The sequence below is a fragment of the Emydura macquarii genome, unplaced genomic scaffold, assembly GCF_026122565.2.
Source record: "Emydura macquarii macquarii isolate MOO-44397 ecotype Brisbane River unplaced genomic scaffold, CSIRO-AGI_Emac_v2 contig_554, whole genome shotgun sequence".
Taxonomy (NCBI): Eukaryota; Metazoa; Chordata; order Testudines; family Chelidae; genus Emydura; species Emydura macquarii.
In genome coordinates this window covers 5,632,199-5,646,828 of record NW_027130691.1, presented here as the reverse complement: position 1 = coordinate 5,646,828, position 14,630 = coordinate 5,632,199, and the positions used below count along the sequence as shown (strand labels likewise).

The following is a 14,630-nucleotide window of genomic DNA, read 5'->3' as shown; positions in this document are numbered from 1 at the left end:
GTTTCAGCAAGAAAAAGAAAACTTGAGAAATGTATCAACACATGAAAACATTATTTACAAAAGGGGTCTTAACACAACTAAAGATATAGCTACCAAGAGAATTATTATACAGTAAGTGATAACTTTTGTACATTACAAATGGCAGAAAAGTTATTTGATATGTCTATAAGAAGTACAGTGATCCAAGCAATGGCAGGTATGGGGGAGAAGATACCTAATTATTCCTGGTTTAAACTTCCCAAACCTCTCTTCTACTTCATCTGCATGATAACGTTGCTGAAAGTTCTGGTTACTTGCTTCACCACAGGCTTCCATGAACTCTCTTCTTCTCTCGCTTATTCGGGTAGCATTCCGTGGCTTAAAGACAATGCATATGGGAGACTCACCATGATGCAACTTGCAGTCAAAGTACACAATTCACTCAACCCAAACCAAGTTATTAAAAGCAGCCTGAAAGTTACACCTCAAAGGCATGGAACACATCCTACATCACAAGACCAAGGCCAACCCACTGTTCCACTTAATGGAAGTTACACCAAAAAACAAAATAAGTGTTCTCTGCCAGCTTCAGAGGGAGAGCTATAAACATGTAAAGAAACTTTTCTTTAAAAAAGGAGTGATCAAACTATTATGCTATGACAGGCTCATTTAAAAAACTGATTTAGATCTCAAGTTACAAGTGTGATGGAGATGTATATACAGTTATTCATCTTTAATAAAAGATCACCACCGATATGATTCTTTTGGTTCTATAAATGTTCTGTTGCACTGAAATACTTTTTGGATAACACAAAGGCAATCTTTCGGATATTGAGGAAACGTTTACCTTCGGACAATCTTTCATTTGATGCTCTTCAGATCCACAATTGAAACAATGAGATTTTGGCCTGTTTAAGGAAAACACTAGAATAAAATTTACATTGTAAGTTTATCCCTTTAAAAATTTACTTTTGAAGTTCATACTTTAAAAAAATGTACTCATTATTCTATTACATACAGAAATTTACATTAACTTGAAATATAATCAGTTTTAAGAAATCTGTAGAGTAACTTGTGTGCTACACCAAAATGTGCATCTCCCAATTTCTGTAGTTAAAAACAAACAAAAAACCCAACAAATTTTCCTATTTCAAAAAATGTTTCTGCTGGTGCAGGTGAAACATGAGAAACTAATGACAGAGAAAGCTACATAAAACTCTGTCAAATGCAGAAAATAAAAAAACTGAAAAAGTAAAAAAAGTTGAATTAAGTAATACTTCCAGACAGAAGTTAGAATATGTCCCTTTAAGAAGATAATTACTATTCTAGAACTCTGATTCTTTTGACTGAAGTATTTTTTTCATGAAAATTATATAGACTTATTTGTATAATGTCAATAGTGTGCTAGTTGCTTTGCAAATAACTAGGAAGGTAACATCAGGTTTCTGCCCCATGAACTTTAAAATCTAGACAACAGGGATGGCGGGTGGGTAGGGGGGCTATCAACCGTGCAAGGAAAATATTGTGAGGGTTCTGCCCCCATGTATGCCAGGGGGAGGGGAAGAGGCATGGAGGTGAGAATTGGACCCACTGGGACGAGAGAAGCTGCTGCAGGGATGAGATCAGGGAGTGAGACCTGGAGGGGATAGAGAGGCTGTGGTGGCACCTGGGATCAGGTGGGGGAGCAGGACCTGGAAGGGCTGGAATGGACCCAGGAGCAGGTAGTAACCCTGAGATCCTCCTTCCGAGACTGGAACTAGATCGCCACCTTCCAAGTCTCAGTACCTCCCCTCCTCTCCCCAATTTGCAAGGAGCTTCCACCCTTCTTGTTGACAACACAAAGATTGGAGGAAGAGATGGAAGGAAGAGAAGAATTATAAAAGAAATTTTCTTGAAGGATTCAATTAAAAGGACACTATCAACTTCACAGATATGCTGTAAACATTTTTTTTCACCTGCTACTACCACCACTCTGGATTACTATAAGAGAACATTTTAGAAGTCTCATTTACTTGCTATTATGCTCCATTCACTGTTTGAATTTCTCTCATCTAGGAAATGAAATTTGAAGCCAATTTCAATTTTGTTGTCACAGTTTCACGTTCTTAGTGTTTCAGTGATTGGGTTTCAAATGCTGCAAGAGTTATTGGAATTTAAAAAAAAAAATCATAGAAGTGTTTCTATTTGAAAAGGGCTTGTTTTCAAAAGATTTAAGATTTGGGACAAATTTAAGTTTAGTGTCCCTTTAAGCACTTGCTTAGATCGTTCGCTTTGTGTCTCCATATTCCCTTTTACCAATAGGGCAAGGGGCAGTGGACAGAAGAGGACAACCTAGGGTTTATAAGTCTCTTAAAAGGGGTTCGTTTTTATGAGGGCCTTGAAAGAGAAGGGGGAAGGCATATTTGTTTTTCTCAGAAGGTATAATTTCACATAGATTTGATGCCATTTGTTCTCTCAGAGTACTTTATACACCATCTGAAAGTATCTATAGTGCAGCATGATTGCAAATCTCCTTTTCTTTCAAAATGTAATATTTCACTTGAATATACAGTAGATTACAGAAAAACTTGACTGAATTTGCCTCCACACCTACTATTTGCATTTTAAATAAGCTTTTTCAGATGCTGGAAAAGCTAGGCAGAGGATCATCAGGAATTTCAAAAGTGACCAGACTGCTGTAGTTCTACTTTTCCTCACAATGGCTACAAAAACTACTTCTCCAAGGTCATTTTCTATTAAATGCAGAGAAAACAGACCAGACAAAAATATTACATAGCTTTTGTTCTATGTGACAGCACATTTATTTAAAAAAATGCTAGCAATGAAAAGAGCAAAGCACAAAACCAATTGGTTCAGAAACAAATTTTTCTTACACATTAATTTGACTGCCTCACTTTAGGCTATCCTCTATCACAAAAAATACTTTCTCTAGTGCAAAACTCAATATTGTTAACTTAATTTAACACCATAAAAAGCAATTTATTCCCCAACATACTGGACTCTTTAATAGTCACAACACACATTTTACATTTTTTAATCTGAAAAATTTTATAGTTAAGATAAATACAAACCTTTTTGCTTTTACTTGTATTTCTTGCCCATCTAAAGAGAGAATCTGGCTGAAAACTTGCTGGTATCTTAGATTTCAATAAGGAACTGCTACTGTACAAAGCAAAATTTCAGTCTTGTTTAACTGACAGTGATAGTACTTTGATTGATAAAATGAATATCCCTCTTGGATTAAGCTACAAGTGCATCCCCATTAATAAGTTTCAAGTTACAGAAATCAATTCTAATTGCAATCCACTATAAACTTATTCACTGAAACATTTGTACAGAGGAGTCCCCACCTGCCAGTTGGATTTAATGGGTACATATTGCCACCCACAAAACAGATTTTGTTCATAGACAAAAGCTTCACCAGGTAAGCCTGCCCTGAAGGGAGTTTTTAGCCACTAGAAACTAAATTAAGTTGGATGTCATCCTTTTTGTATGTAAACAGGGATCTCAGAAAAAAATTCAACAGATATCTTTAAAGAGACTGTCAAGGTTGACAGATCCAAAGGTTTATCCCAACTCCACTTTTATTCCCTCCCCACCCCCAAAAGTTTCTCCCCTCTCCCTTACTATCAGCCACATCAAATTATCCTCTTCTTTCATGCTGGCTCCATTCTCGGAAGCAAGTAAGAGATATTTACACTGACTAGAACCCTATTCTCTAAAAGTACTAAATTGTAGAGAAGCTGTGCTAATTTCAATTTCCTGATAGTATATGAGAACGAATATGACAGGAAGAGCAAATTATAGCGTAATATGCATGCAGTCAAAGACAAGTGCAACAAACCCAGGTTGGCCAACTAAACAGATGGGATTTCTCACTCACCACAGGCACACTTTACGATTCTGAAAATATTTTAATCGTTTAAAGAAACAGGGCAGATTTTTTGGGTTTCTAAATTGCAAATATGCCCCTTTACTACAGGCCTAACACAATTTAGACATCCTAGAAATACTCTATGAAGCTTTAAACAGACTTTAGCCTTTTGAGGGGCAGGAAGTGAAGGGGAAGAAAAAGAAAACCACTAGAGCACGAAATCATATACATACATACACACAAATTAAATAGTCCAATTTCTGTTTGTATGTTTGTCCTTTTATGATTTAGAACTATTACATAAAGATGTTCTACCTGAGTTCTGGCTCTCCTGAATACTGAAGAGAGCAAATGGAAGAATGGGCTAAAATATTTTCTGCTTAAACACGACTCATTTTCCCCCAAAAAATCTTTCAAGACGTAGTTAAAACATAGTTAAAACATCACAGAGTACATTTAGGATATGTTGGCTGTCCCTCCCCACCACTTTAAATAAATTGCTTTATAGAAGCAAACAGCTAGCATTTCAGGAGTAAGCAGTCATTCCAGATCCTGTCACACATGGTCCCAACAGCAATTCTTGGATTGACAGGAGAGCATGTTTACAGGAGTGCAACATTCATTCATGCAGAGCATGATTTCTCCAATGTACAAGTCAACCATATTTGAAATCTATCATCCAACTACTATAAAACTTTGAAATAATAAATAATAATTGTTCAGTTGACTTCAAATACAATATGGATATGACCCATTAGACTGTCATAGTTAGAGGTTTTTAAAAAATTTGTAGACAAGGTTTGGTTACATAAACAGAAAAAGGAACTCCATTTTACTAAACAGGATACTTGGGTATTTCCCATCCTTCTGTCAGCTGTGGATTTTCATTTAATATAGGTTGTCCCAGTTTATCAAGACAAAAATTGGTAAAATACAGAACACTTCCTACAACCTGTAGAAAGAGCCAGAAAATTGTTAGTATTTAAATCAGATTAACTTATAACAGTATGAGAAATGTACAGTATTTTAATATTCCAAAATAATGTAATTAATTGTATTAAAATTAGTTGATTTCCTGCTTAAGGATTTAAAAATAACCAAAACATCCCTACATGCCTTCTAAATATACACATAGGTATAATGGCATTGTGGACTAAATGTACAGAACAGAACTTTGGAACTACCATTGAAGTATATAAAGTTTAACTTACACTGAACGCTTCTTTAATTTTTTTTATTGTATTAGAGCTTGTCACTTTATGGTCTTCTTCCAACAGAATACTGGATGGCTAATATGAAAAGCAAAAAACCAAAAAACTCCTTAATTGATGTAAATAAAATACAGATTATATAATTCCTGGCTCCATCTTTTCATTGCCACATACACACAAATTAGCTACATGCTAGTATATGAAGTATGAGACTTGTAGGTTAGTGTTAATACTGTGTACAGCCCACAAGGTGACATGACTTTGACTTCTAGTACCTAGTCCCTTTGTTCATGGGCTGGAAATGCTGTGGAGGAAACATGCTCAGCCTCTGGGATGAGTAAGGAGAAAAAGGGGAGGGGTGAAGAAAAATGCCTTGTTTCACTTAACTGTTCAAAGAAAGTGATAGTTAATGAACTATCTACTTCTCAGCTACAGGAAGACAGTGGAAATTGCAAGGATGAGAAGCAGTCTTAATTTGCTGTATACTTTGGCCCAACTTTTAGACTACCTTCAGAGAGACAGATTTAGGTTCATTTTCATACAAGTGAAAAGGACTTCTAGATTATTTAAAGAACCTTACAGTATGCCCCTCATTTCAGAAACAACACATTTTCCAATCACATTTTGGCTTTACACAATGTTTCAATAAATATAATAAACTTAAGTGTTTATCTATAAAAAGAATATTTTATAGGAGGCCAGGGCTCGATAAATTTGTTTTGGAACTAGGAGCCAGCCTAAAAATTAAGGAGCCAGACAATGTGGGCTAAGCAGTGGGGCGCCCTGGCTAGAGCACAGCAGCCGCTCTCCCCTCTCGGCCCTGCCCCTTCCTCCCACCCCTCCCCCACAACATGGGCCAAGCGGCAGGGCACCCTGGCTGGAACGCAGCAGCCGCAGCGCTCCCCCCTCCCAGCCCTGCCACATAGGCACAGTGGTGCCCTGGCCGGAGAGCAGCAGCCGCTCTCCCCGGAGAAATACTAGGCGCCAGACTTAAATTTCTAGGCGCCATGTCGACCTGGCACCCGGGGTTTGTCGAGCTCTGTAGGAGGTTGAGTATTGTGTTTTGCTATTCTTCCTCACCTAATTATTTATAGGAAAAATTGGTTTTATCACCACTTATATCCTTCCAAACATTTGAGAAAACATACCATTTATAAATAGTAGGAAAAATTTTTCTGGAATTCAACTACCCTAGCAGTGTGATATTGCAAACAAAAAAGTGGGGAAAAAATACCAAAACCATTATGCTTCTATAGACTCTCAGACTTTAAGGCCAGAAGGGACCATCATGATCATCAAGTCTGACCTCTTGCACATTGCAGACAACAGAACCGTGCCCACTCACTCCCTGTAATAGATCCATAACCTCTAGCTGAGTTACCAAAGTCTTCAAATCATGATTTAAAGATCCACCATTTACACTAGTTTAAACCTGCAAATGACCCCATGCTGCAGAGGAAGGTGAAACCCTCCCCAGGATCTCTGCCAATCTGACTTGGGGGAAAATTGCTTCCTGAGTCCAAATACAGCAATCAGTTAGATCCTGAGCATGTGGGCAAGAATTCTGTGTAGTAACTCAGAGCCCTCCCCATCTAGTATCCCATCAAGAGCCACTGGAGATATCTGCTGCTAGCAGCCACAGATTGCCTACAATGGCACGAAGCCAGTCTCATCCTACCATACCTTCCAGTCTTGAAGACAGTTAGGTTTTTTGACCCCACTACTACTCTTGGAAGGCTATTCCAGAACTTCACTTCTCTGGTGGTTAGAAACTTTCATCTAATTCCAAGCCTAAACTTACTGATGGCCAGTTTATATCCATTTGTTCTTGTATGCACATTGGCATTCAAATTAAATAACTCCTTTCCCTCCCTGGTATTTATCCCTCTGGTGTATTTAGAGAGCAATCATTTCTCCCCTCAAGATACGATTTTGGTTAAGCTAAACAAGCCAAGCTCTTTGAGTCTCCTCTCATAAGGTAGGTTTGCCATTCCTCTGATCATCCTAATAGCCCGTCACTGCACCTGTTTCAGTTCACATTAATCTTTCTTAAACATGGGAGACCAGAATTGCACACAGTATTCCAGATAAGGTCTATATTCTTTGCACTTATATACCTGAGGCTTAACATTGAAGTGGGTCCTTTCTGGTTCAGCTCTCTGTTGCTCCTCATATTTTTGAACTAAACTAGAAATACAATCCTCAATTTCTTGATGATACTGCCTGCAAAAAGATAGAAATATAAAAAGAGAATACAACAGACTGCATGTGTATATTTAAGTATTCTTGAAACTGAAATGATAAACTTTGAACACTGTATAATTAAGTTATTTTGTACAGTTTTCAGAATAAGAATTTTGTTCCTGAATCTTTTATTGGTAGATGTATACATCTTAAGGTACAGCTTGTAAATCTAAGTTGCATGCTGCCCAGATATAACCAACACAACACACTTATAAATAGGAAAAGAAAGGCATACACATGTACTAAAAAACAAATTCAAAACGGCAACCATGCAGTTTATATGGCTTTTGTGAATTTCGGAACTGGATTAACTGATGATTGTGAGCCATAAATATTTGTTTTGCCATTTTCTGGTAGAAGTAGAAAAGAAATCAGACAGAGGCATATGGAACTGGATGTCACATAGCCAGCCATATAGGCAGATCAAGATTAGAACAATAAAATCTGGTTGTACAAGAAATCAATGTAAGTAAACACCAAGGACGAGGAGACTTGTATAAGTAGTGTAAAATGATGGCTAACATAAAAAAAGACTTTGTACTTGAGAAACTGGACTGTGGAATAGTTTCTGAAGGGAAGTGGTAAAAGTCCCATTACTTGGAATGCTTAAATTAAACTGGATAAAGTACTACAAAGTGGCTCCAAGTAGGATATAGGACAAGGAAAACAAACCAATCTCTCTCTCTCTCTCACTCTCACACACACACACACACACACACACACACACACACACACACACACACACACACACTAGTTATTCTCTTCCCCTCTCAAACTTTTTCTGATTTTATAATATTTCACACTTCTTCTCCCACTCATTAGGTTGCTCTAAAATTGACTTAGAGAAACTATAAGCATCAGTTTATTGTGTTCATTCAAAGATTTTTTAAAAAGTGATGTATTTGAACAGCAGGGAAAAAAATATCTAGTGATGCTTTTAAATTAAAAATAAGTTAGTGACAACTCAAAAAAATCCTTTAAAAAGTGACCTTAAAAAGAACATTCAAAATGTTGCCATACTAGTAACAAAGAAGGACTTTATAACAGAACTCTTAGATAAAAGTATTATAGTACTGCAAACAGTAGCCGCTATATTTAAAAGGGACACAGTCAACTTTTAAATAAGTGACATTTCTATCTGAAAATGTACCTACTGCTGTTAAAATTAACCCCTATTCTTATACTTAAAGTTAACAGAAAAATAGTTTTCAAATTGTTTATTTTGTGCATTTGAAAGCACTTTGTGTATAGTCTGTTTCATTATGTTATGGTCAGTTGAGCTTCCTATCACAAACACAGAGGTCTGGGGAACTCAGAGACATATTTTCCCAAGCCCTGCAAAATGGTGATTACTAGTAAAGCAGCAGCAGAGCTGAAACTGAAAACAAAAGGGCAGCAGACAGGTATGTGAATAAAAAAGAAGGGGAGTTGTGCCTGAACATATTTTGTGTTGCCAATCTTGTGACCATCTAAAGAGAACCTTCTAAACATGAGCTCTAAACATTTAATTTTTTCAGAACTGTTAAAGAATGTTGTCAAAAACTTTTTAATCCCAAACACAGGCAATCTTAAAAGGAAATTAGATTAACACTTTATTAGCAGAGGAAGTTACTTACTTTGAAATAACGTTGTTCATAAATAAAATTTGTAATAAAGGTCCATCTAACTTAGAACTGTCCACTGAAAGTCCACTAAAAGAAAAAAAGATGCACAGTAACTTTACAGTAATTACTTTTCCCCCTTTTTGCATAAATAGTGTATCACTCCGCTCATTTTAATCACAGCAATGCCACTAGTCAAGGGGACTCTCACCTTCCCCAAGGCAGAGACATAGAAAGGCTTGGCCATACAAATGCCATTTGCTTTTCATCCATTCTCTTATTTTAGCCTATAGTTTTCTCCCAATTTAAATCCAGTTCCTCCTCCTCAAGCAACACAGCAGGAAATGTCAACAAGTTGCTTGAAAGATTTTATAAACTTCTCTCCTCTCACTAATTGGCACGTACAAAAAATACAACAGGCTGTAGTTTAACTCAGAATTTAGAGAACATCACAAATATAAGCATTCAATTATTAGAATTTCTCATTGAATAAATGCTAACAGGTCAAAGTGATTATCAGACGAGATCGTTCTTGCTACTCAATGTCAGAGAAATTCATTTTCCAAGAGTTTTTTAATAAAGAGTTACAACATTTTAAAATTCTATATATATTCAAGTCTGAATGCACAGAGATAGTGGCCAGAGTGCTCAAGTGTTTTAGAAGCCCAATAATTTTAAAGACAAACAATAACTGAAATCTTTTCTAGAAAGGAGAATGTTCAGGGTGCTTGTGATAAGACAGTGAGTAGGCAAGGGTCTATGTTAAATATACTCAGTGATTAGATCTTGCATTACTAAGTATTCCAACTTGGAAAGTCAATATTAACATACCTTGGTCGTGTCAAAATTTTCAGTTTTCTTCTAAGTTCTTGATGTTAATTGTTTGTCAAGGAATACTGGTTTCATTTATATCAATCATTAGAATCATTTTAAAAAAGAATCAACTCTTACAACAGTTGTACTGAATAGCAAACAAGGTTTTGGGCTCTTTCACTTACTTTATTGCACTCTATAAAAGCCATTCATAATAAACACACCAACCAACCAAAACAGTGAACTTAGAGGGCTAGAACAAAGTGAATGTGAGAAACTGGTTGGGAGAGGGAAAGTTGTCTCTTTCCAAACAGTAACTCACAATATGCACCGCAGAAAGTTCTGGTACTGCTAGCATTTTGTCTCTACTGTATCTACTCTGAATGACACAGCATTCCCCACATCACAGAAACTATAGCTAAAATTACTCAAATAAAAAAGTGACCAAAGCAAGCATCACAGGGAGAGAAAGCAATACAGGAAAGGTCAGAAGTAAATGGAAAACTTTATATGGACAAGTTCAAGCCTAGAGCTATAAATTGTGAAAGGAAATTTAAAGAACCAGAAAGGGATTGTCATTGAAAAAAACACTATACAAAGACAAATTCACTGAAGAAATCAAGAAACACAAACATGTCTAACAGTCACATTTGTCCCAGGTACACATATTTCTTCCACAAACACCTTCATCATTCTCACAAAGGAAAAAACATTTAAAAGGAAACGCCAAACACTTTACTCAGTCCAGAGTTTCAGTTTGAAAGTCAACAAACATTTAAGTTAGACTAAACAGAAAAACCTGAGAATAAAACTTTAGCTATAAAGAGCATTTCTGAGTCCACCATGTTGTCACTTTGCTTAAAAAAATTAACATCTGTGACACTGGTAAGACTACAGAGGGGTTTATTCTGGTTTGAAAATTAACTTGAAAATGTAAAGATGGATTTTTAAACTCTAAACTATGGAATGCTTATTGGTGTTTTCTTTTAGAAAACAAATAGGTTAAAATAGTAAGTATTATGAGAAAGTTTGGTTTTTTTCCAAATACATTTTCCATTTCATTTATACTTTTTTTTTTTTTTTTAATCTGCAACACAATACAATCAAGAAGCCAAATCTTTCCACCAGCAAGTGGAACTCAAGTCCAGGGAGGATGAAGAGGAAGTCAGTCCTGCCAACCCTCTTTCATTTAAGGAAAGAGAGCCTTCTCATTTTAGATAGTTAAAAAACAAAGAATTTTAACAAACAAAAAACTAACAAAAACACACCTTTCACCCTCATATGATGAAAGGATTGTGCAAAAACTATTTCACTTCAACGTATTTAAAAGAATTGTTCTTCAAGTTACTTGCTTACCATTTCCGGCTTAGATAAAATTAGAAAATATTAAAAAAGCAACCCAGAGAACAAGGATAGCATTGCACCCATCCCTTCAAACTGACATGACTCTTCTAAACTGTCAAAACTTGAGTCAGCCTCAAAAACGTGACCTTCAGACCAGTCAGTGATCTTGTTTCTTTACTCCACGTTCAATATCACTGGGAATCCAGCCTTGTTTCAAACTATAAACGATTTAAGCGAGGATCAGTCTTTTCTAAAAAGGGAGATTTGTAAACAGCTCATCAAACCAAACTTTATGTTGAGGCCCAGATGAGCACAATCCTCTCCAAAATCACCACAACCTGGCTGGGGTGGCAGAACCCACAAGCAAAACCCAAACTAGACGCAATGGCCACTGACAGGCAAGACCCCACTCCCAGTGGGGCAGACACCACAATCACTGGGGGGGAAGGGTGAGGGAGAGACCCCACCCCCACCCCGGCACTAGGGAGGGGCAGCGCCCCGCCTTTGGGGAACGATGGAGGGACTGAAAGGTTTTGTGTCTCGCAGGAAGACCCCCCTCAGCCCAGCGGCCCCAGAGAAGCAGGAGCCGAGGGTTGCGCCGGAATGGAACCAGCATCACGGGCCGGGGCTTGAACCGAAGCCAGGCCCGGAGTTGGGTCGGGTCGCGTTGGGCCGGGCCGGGCCCCTCCTGTCAGGATATTCTCGGCCCGCAGCTGTCGCACCGTCTCCTCGGATTCCCTCAGCCGCTCCCGCAGCGCCTCCCCGGCCCCCTCCGGCTCCTCGTCCTCCTCGAAGCGGGTGTGAAGCGGCTGCGCCGTCGGGGACGCCACCTCGTCACCATCCAGCTGCTCGAAGAGCTCGCGATCCCCGAAGTCCACCTCAGCCGCCATCTTAGGCTGCGGCAGGAACAGGAAGCGGGGGAGATCGGTCAAGGCGGGGGCAAAGGGCAGAGGCAACGGCCGCCTCAGTCAGCCGCTCAAAGCGCGGGGGGGAAGCGGGACCTCAAACGAGAACACCATAGAGCGGTAGTGGCCTCCAAAGACTACAAATCCCGGCATGCAACAGCACAAATTAATCATGGCGGCCTATAGCCAACGACGCTTTACAAGGTAGGATTCGACGTCAGTGGCTGGGAGAAGGGTTACGAGCAAAGGAGGAGCGTTGCATGCTGGGATTTCTATCCCCTCCCATGGTAGGGTCCAGGCGGCGCATTGTATGCTGGGATTTGTAGTCCAGAGAGGATGGTTTGGTGGACTGAATTTGAAGATTCATTGAGTCGCGCCGATTAGTGCAGCAACCTCCAGACTGAACAGGCAAGGAGAACTGGGGGACGTGTCAGTGGGTGGGGGCGGGTCTTGTGGATGAAACCTTGGACCCCCATGCGCTGTGCAACAGCTAACTGGCTGTAATCATGAGTAAAGGGAAAATGCAGGGTCTGGAGGAAATGAGAAATGTTCAAAGTTCACGGCTGTGACACACCTGCGCCTGAACTGTGCAAGTGTAACACACTTTCCTTTACTTGCACACTGTATTTTATAAATGTACTTGCCTGTCTTGTCCATCATTTAGATGGAAAGTCCATGGCCAAGAAACTGTCCTATTCTTTTTTTGAGAGGAACCTCAGACAGCTCAGTAGATGATAAATAAAAGTAACCCTTCAGGTATATTTGGAAGAATGCAGGAACAGCTTAATCAAGGCTTTCAGCTCTGACTTCTCCCTGCGTCTATGAGTGAGTTGTCTTAAATGTCTGTTTCTAGCAGGAGGAATGTAAATTGGTCAAATGTCCAAAAGAAATGGCAGGAACCAGTATAGATGGAGGGGTTCAATATAAGGACAGTGGACATATTTTATTTTGCAAAAGAACCCCAGGGGAACTGAGACTAATTCCATGCTTTGATCAGTTTACTTGTGTCATGTTCTGATCTTTTTCTTTGATTTTAGAATATAACATCTTTAGACAGGGATTGTCTTCTTCTGTCTTCTGTTCAGTGCCCATCAAAATCAGGCCACAGAGTCTTTGGCCAGTTCCACAGTAAATAATTCACATATATGCATAGAAAGATCTAGCATTTCTTACACATGTAAAAATGGAGAATACACCAGATCTGATGCTAATTTTACTCTCCTCGGTGAAAAAGATCCCAAAAGCTGTTAAAGATCTTCCAAGGAGGGCACTCTAGAAATACAAAATATCAACAGTTCTTTAAGAAGCACAGCTAGGACTTTCCAACTAGCATGAGAAATAAAACCCATATTTCAGATGACAGCGCCTGTATTTCACTTTATATTGGTCATTGGTTTTTTATCACAACGAAAAAAAGCACATTTGCCTTTCAGTGTTCAGAACTCCAGAATTTTGGATCTTTGGGTACTTTCAAGGATGTGATATAATTAGATGTTAATTCAACTTTTGCTTATTTGTTGGAGATGGAAAATCTCTTCCACTTGTGTAGAAACTTGCAACCATGCAAATCTATATAGGATAGTCTGAGAAGGCATAACAGGTTTGTGCCTGTAGCATTTTTTGCCATTTATTTTAGGAAAAAAACTAAATTGGAGCGCTCACACGCAGAAGGAAATTTAGTTTACTCCCTTATGACTTTCTCCTGTTTCCCTATATTTAATCCCCTCAACACGTTTTCTTTATTTCTTTCCCTTCATATTGAAGTGTTACTATTGTGTCTTACTGTTTGAGAAAATACAACTATACAAGCAGTTTCCTAAGTTTTGTATCATTTTACAGTAACAGAAGAGGAGAGAAAAACCACAGCCAGTCGAGTCTTCAGATAGGCCAAAGGCTAGATCAACCATAAGAACCACCACGAGATGCCTCACACATCTCACAGAAGCATGAGTAGTCAGCTAGAACTCAATCTAACAGCAGACTGACATGGCAACGTGTGAGCTACATCATCACTTCAGCAGAGGGCTTTGGTGGGGTTGTGGCAGCAGGGTTCTTCATTTCCCAAGTCCACCCCATCCTAAGCCTTCTATCAGGTAATAGAACAGACTCTTGCCCCAGATCCCCCTGCTGAAAGGCAGCAGACAGGGGGCCTGTAGTTCCTGCTCCTCAGCTTGTTACTCCATTTTGGCCCAAGAAGGAAAGGGAAATTTATGCCTCTGCTACCAAGTGACCCCTACAAGACTTGCAGATGTTTTGCTTCCAAACTGTGCCATGGCCACACCTGCACAGCTGAGTGCTCCACACTTCCTTTCCTTGCCCTCATGTCCCATCCTGATACCAACTGGCAGAACCTTTTTGCCAGCTGTTGAGGAACCCCGCTGAGCTACTCTGTATTCCACCACCTTGGTTCCACAGCCTGCTGGGGATATTCACTGGTGGCTCCTTCATGGAGCTATCAGCATAGGCATGTACCTGGCGCGGTTCACCCTTCCTCCCGATACCTGTCCCTTTTGTGGCATGAGGGAGACCCTGGTGCATGTATATTTGGAGTTCGCCAGGTTGCAGCCGTTCCGGTTCCTGCAGAACCTCCTCACAGTTCTAGCTGCAACTCTCCCTACATCTTCTGATATATGCACACACCATCTGTGACCCCACAAAG

General features: G+C 39.1%; 1 protein-coding gene across 2 annotated transcripts in view; it reads right to left on the bottom strand.

The window, feature by feature from the left end:
* Positions 1-12,096, bottom strand: part of ZCCHC8 (zinc finger CCHC-type containing 8) — a 30,584-nt gene extending 18,488 nt beyond the window's left edge. For both annotated transcript variants that reach the window (XM_067539572.1, XM_067539571.1), the window contains exons 1-9: positions 11,767-12,096; positions 9,741-9,783; positions 8,925-8,999; positions 7,182-7,287; positions 5,065-5,142; positions 4,702-4,805; positions 3,051-3,116; positions 827-887; positions 215-357 (exon numbers count right to left, since the gene is read on the bottom strand). In XM_067539572.1, coding sequence (XP_067395673.1) covers positions 215-357; positions 827-887; positions 3,051-3,116; positions 4,702-4,805; positions 5,065-5,142; positions 7,182-7,287; positions 8,925-8,999; positions 9,741-9,783; positions 11,767-11,956 — 866 coding nt within the window. In that variant the 5' untranslated portion in view covers positions 11,957-12,096. The remainder of the gene's footprint in view (positions 1-214; positions 358-826; positions 888-3,050; positions 3,117-4,701; positions 4,806-5,064; positions 5,143-7,181; positions 7,288-8,924; positions 9,000-9,740; positions 9,784-11,766) is intronic.
* Between the last annotated feature and the right edge of the window lie 2,534 nt (positions 12,097-14,630).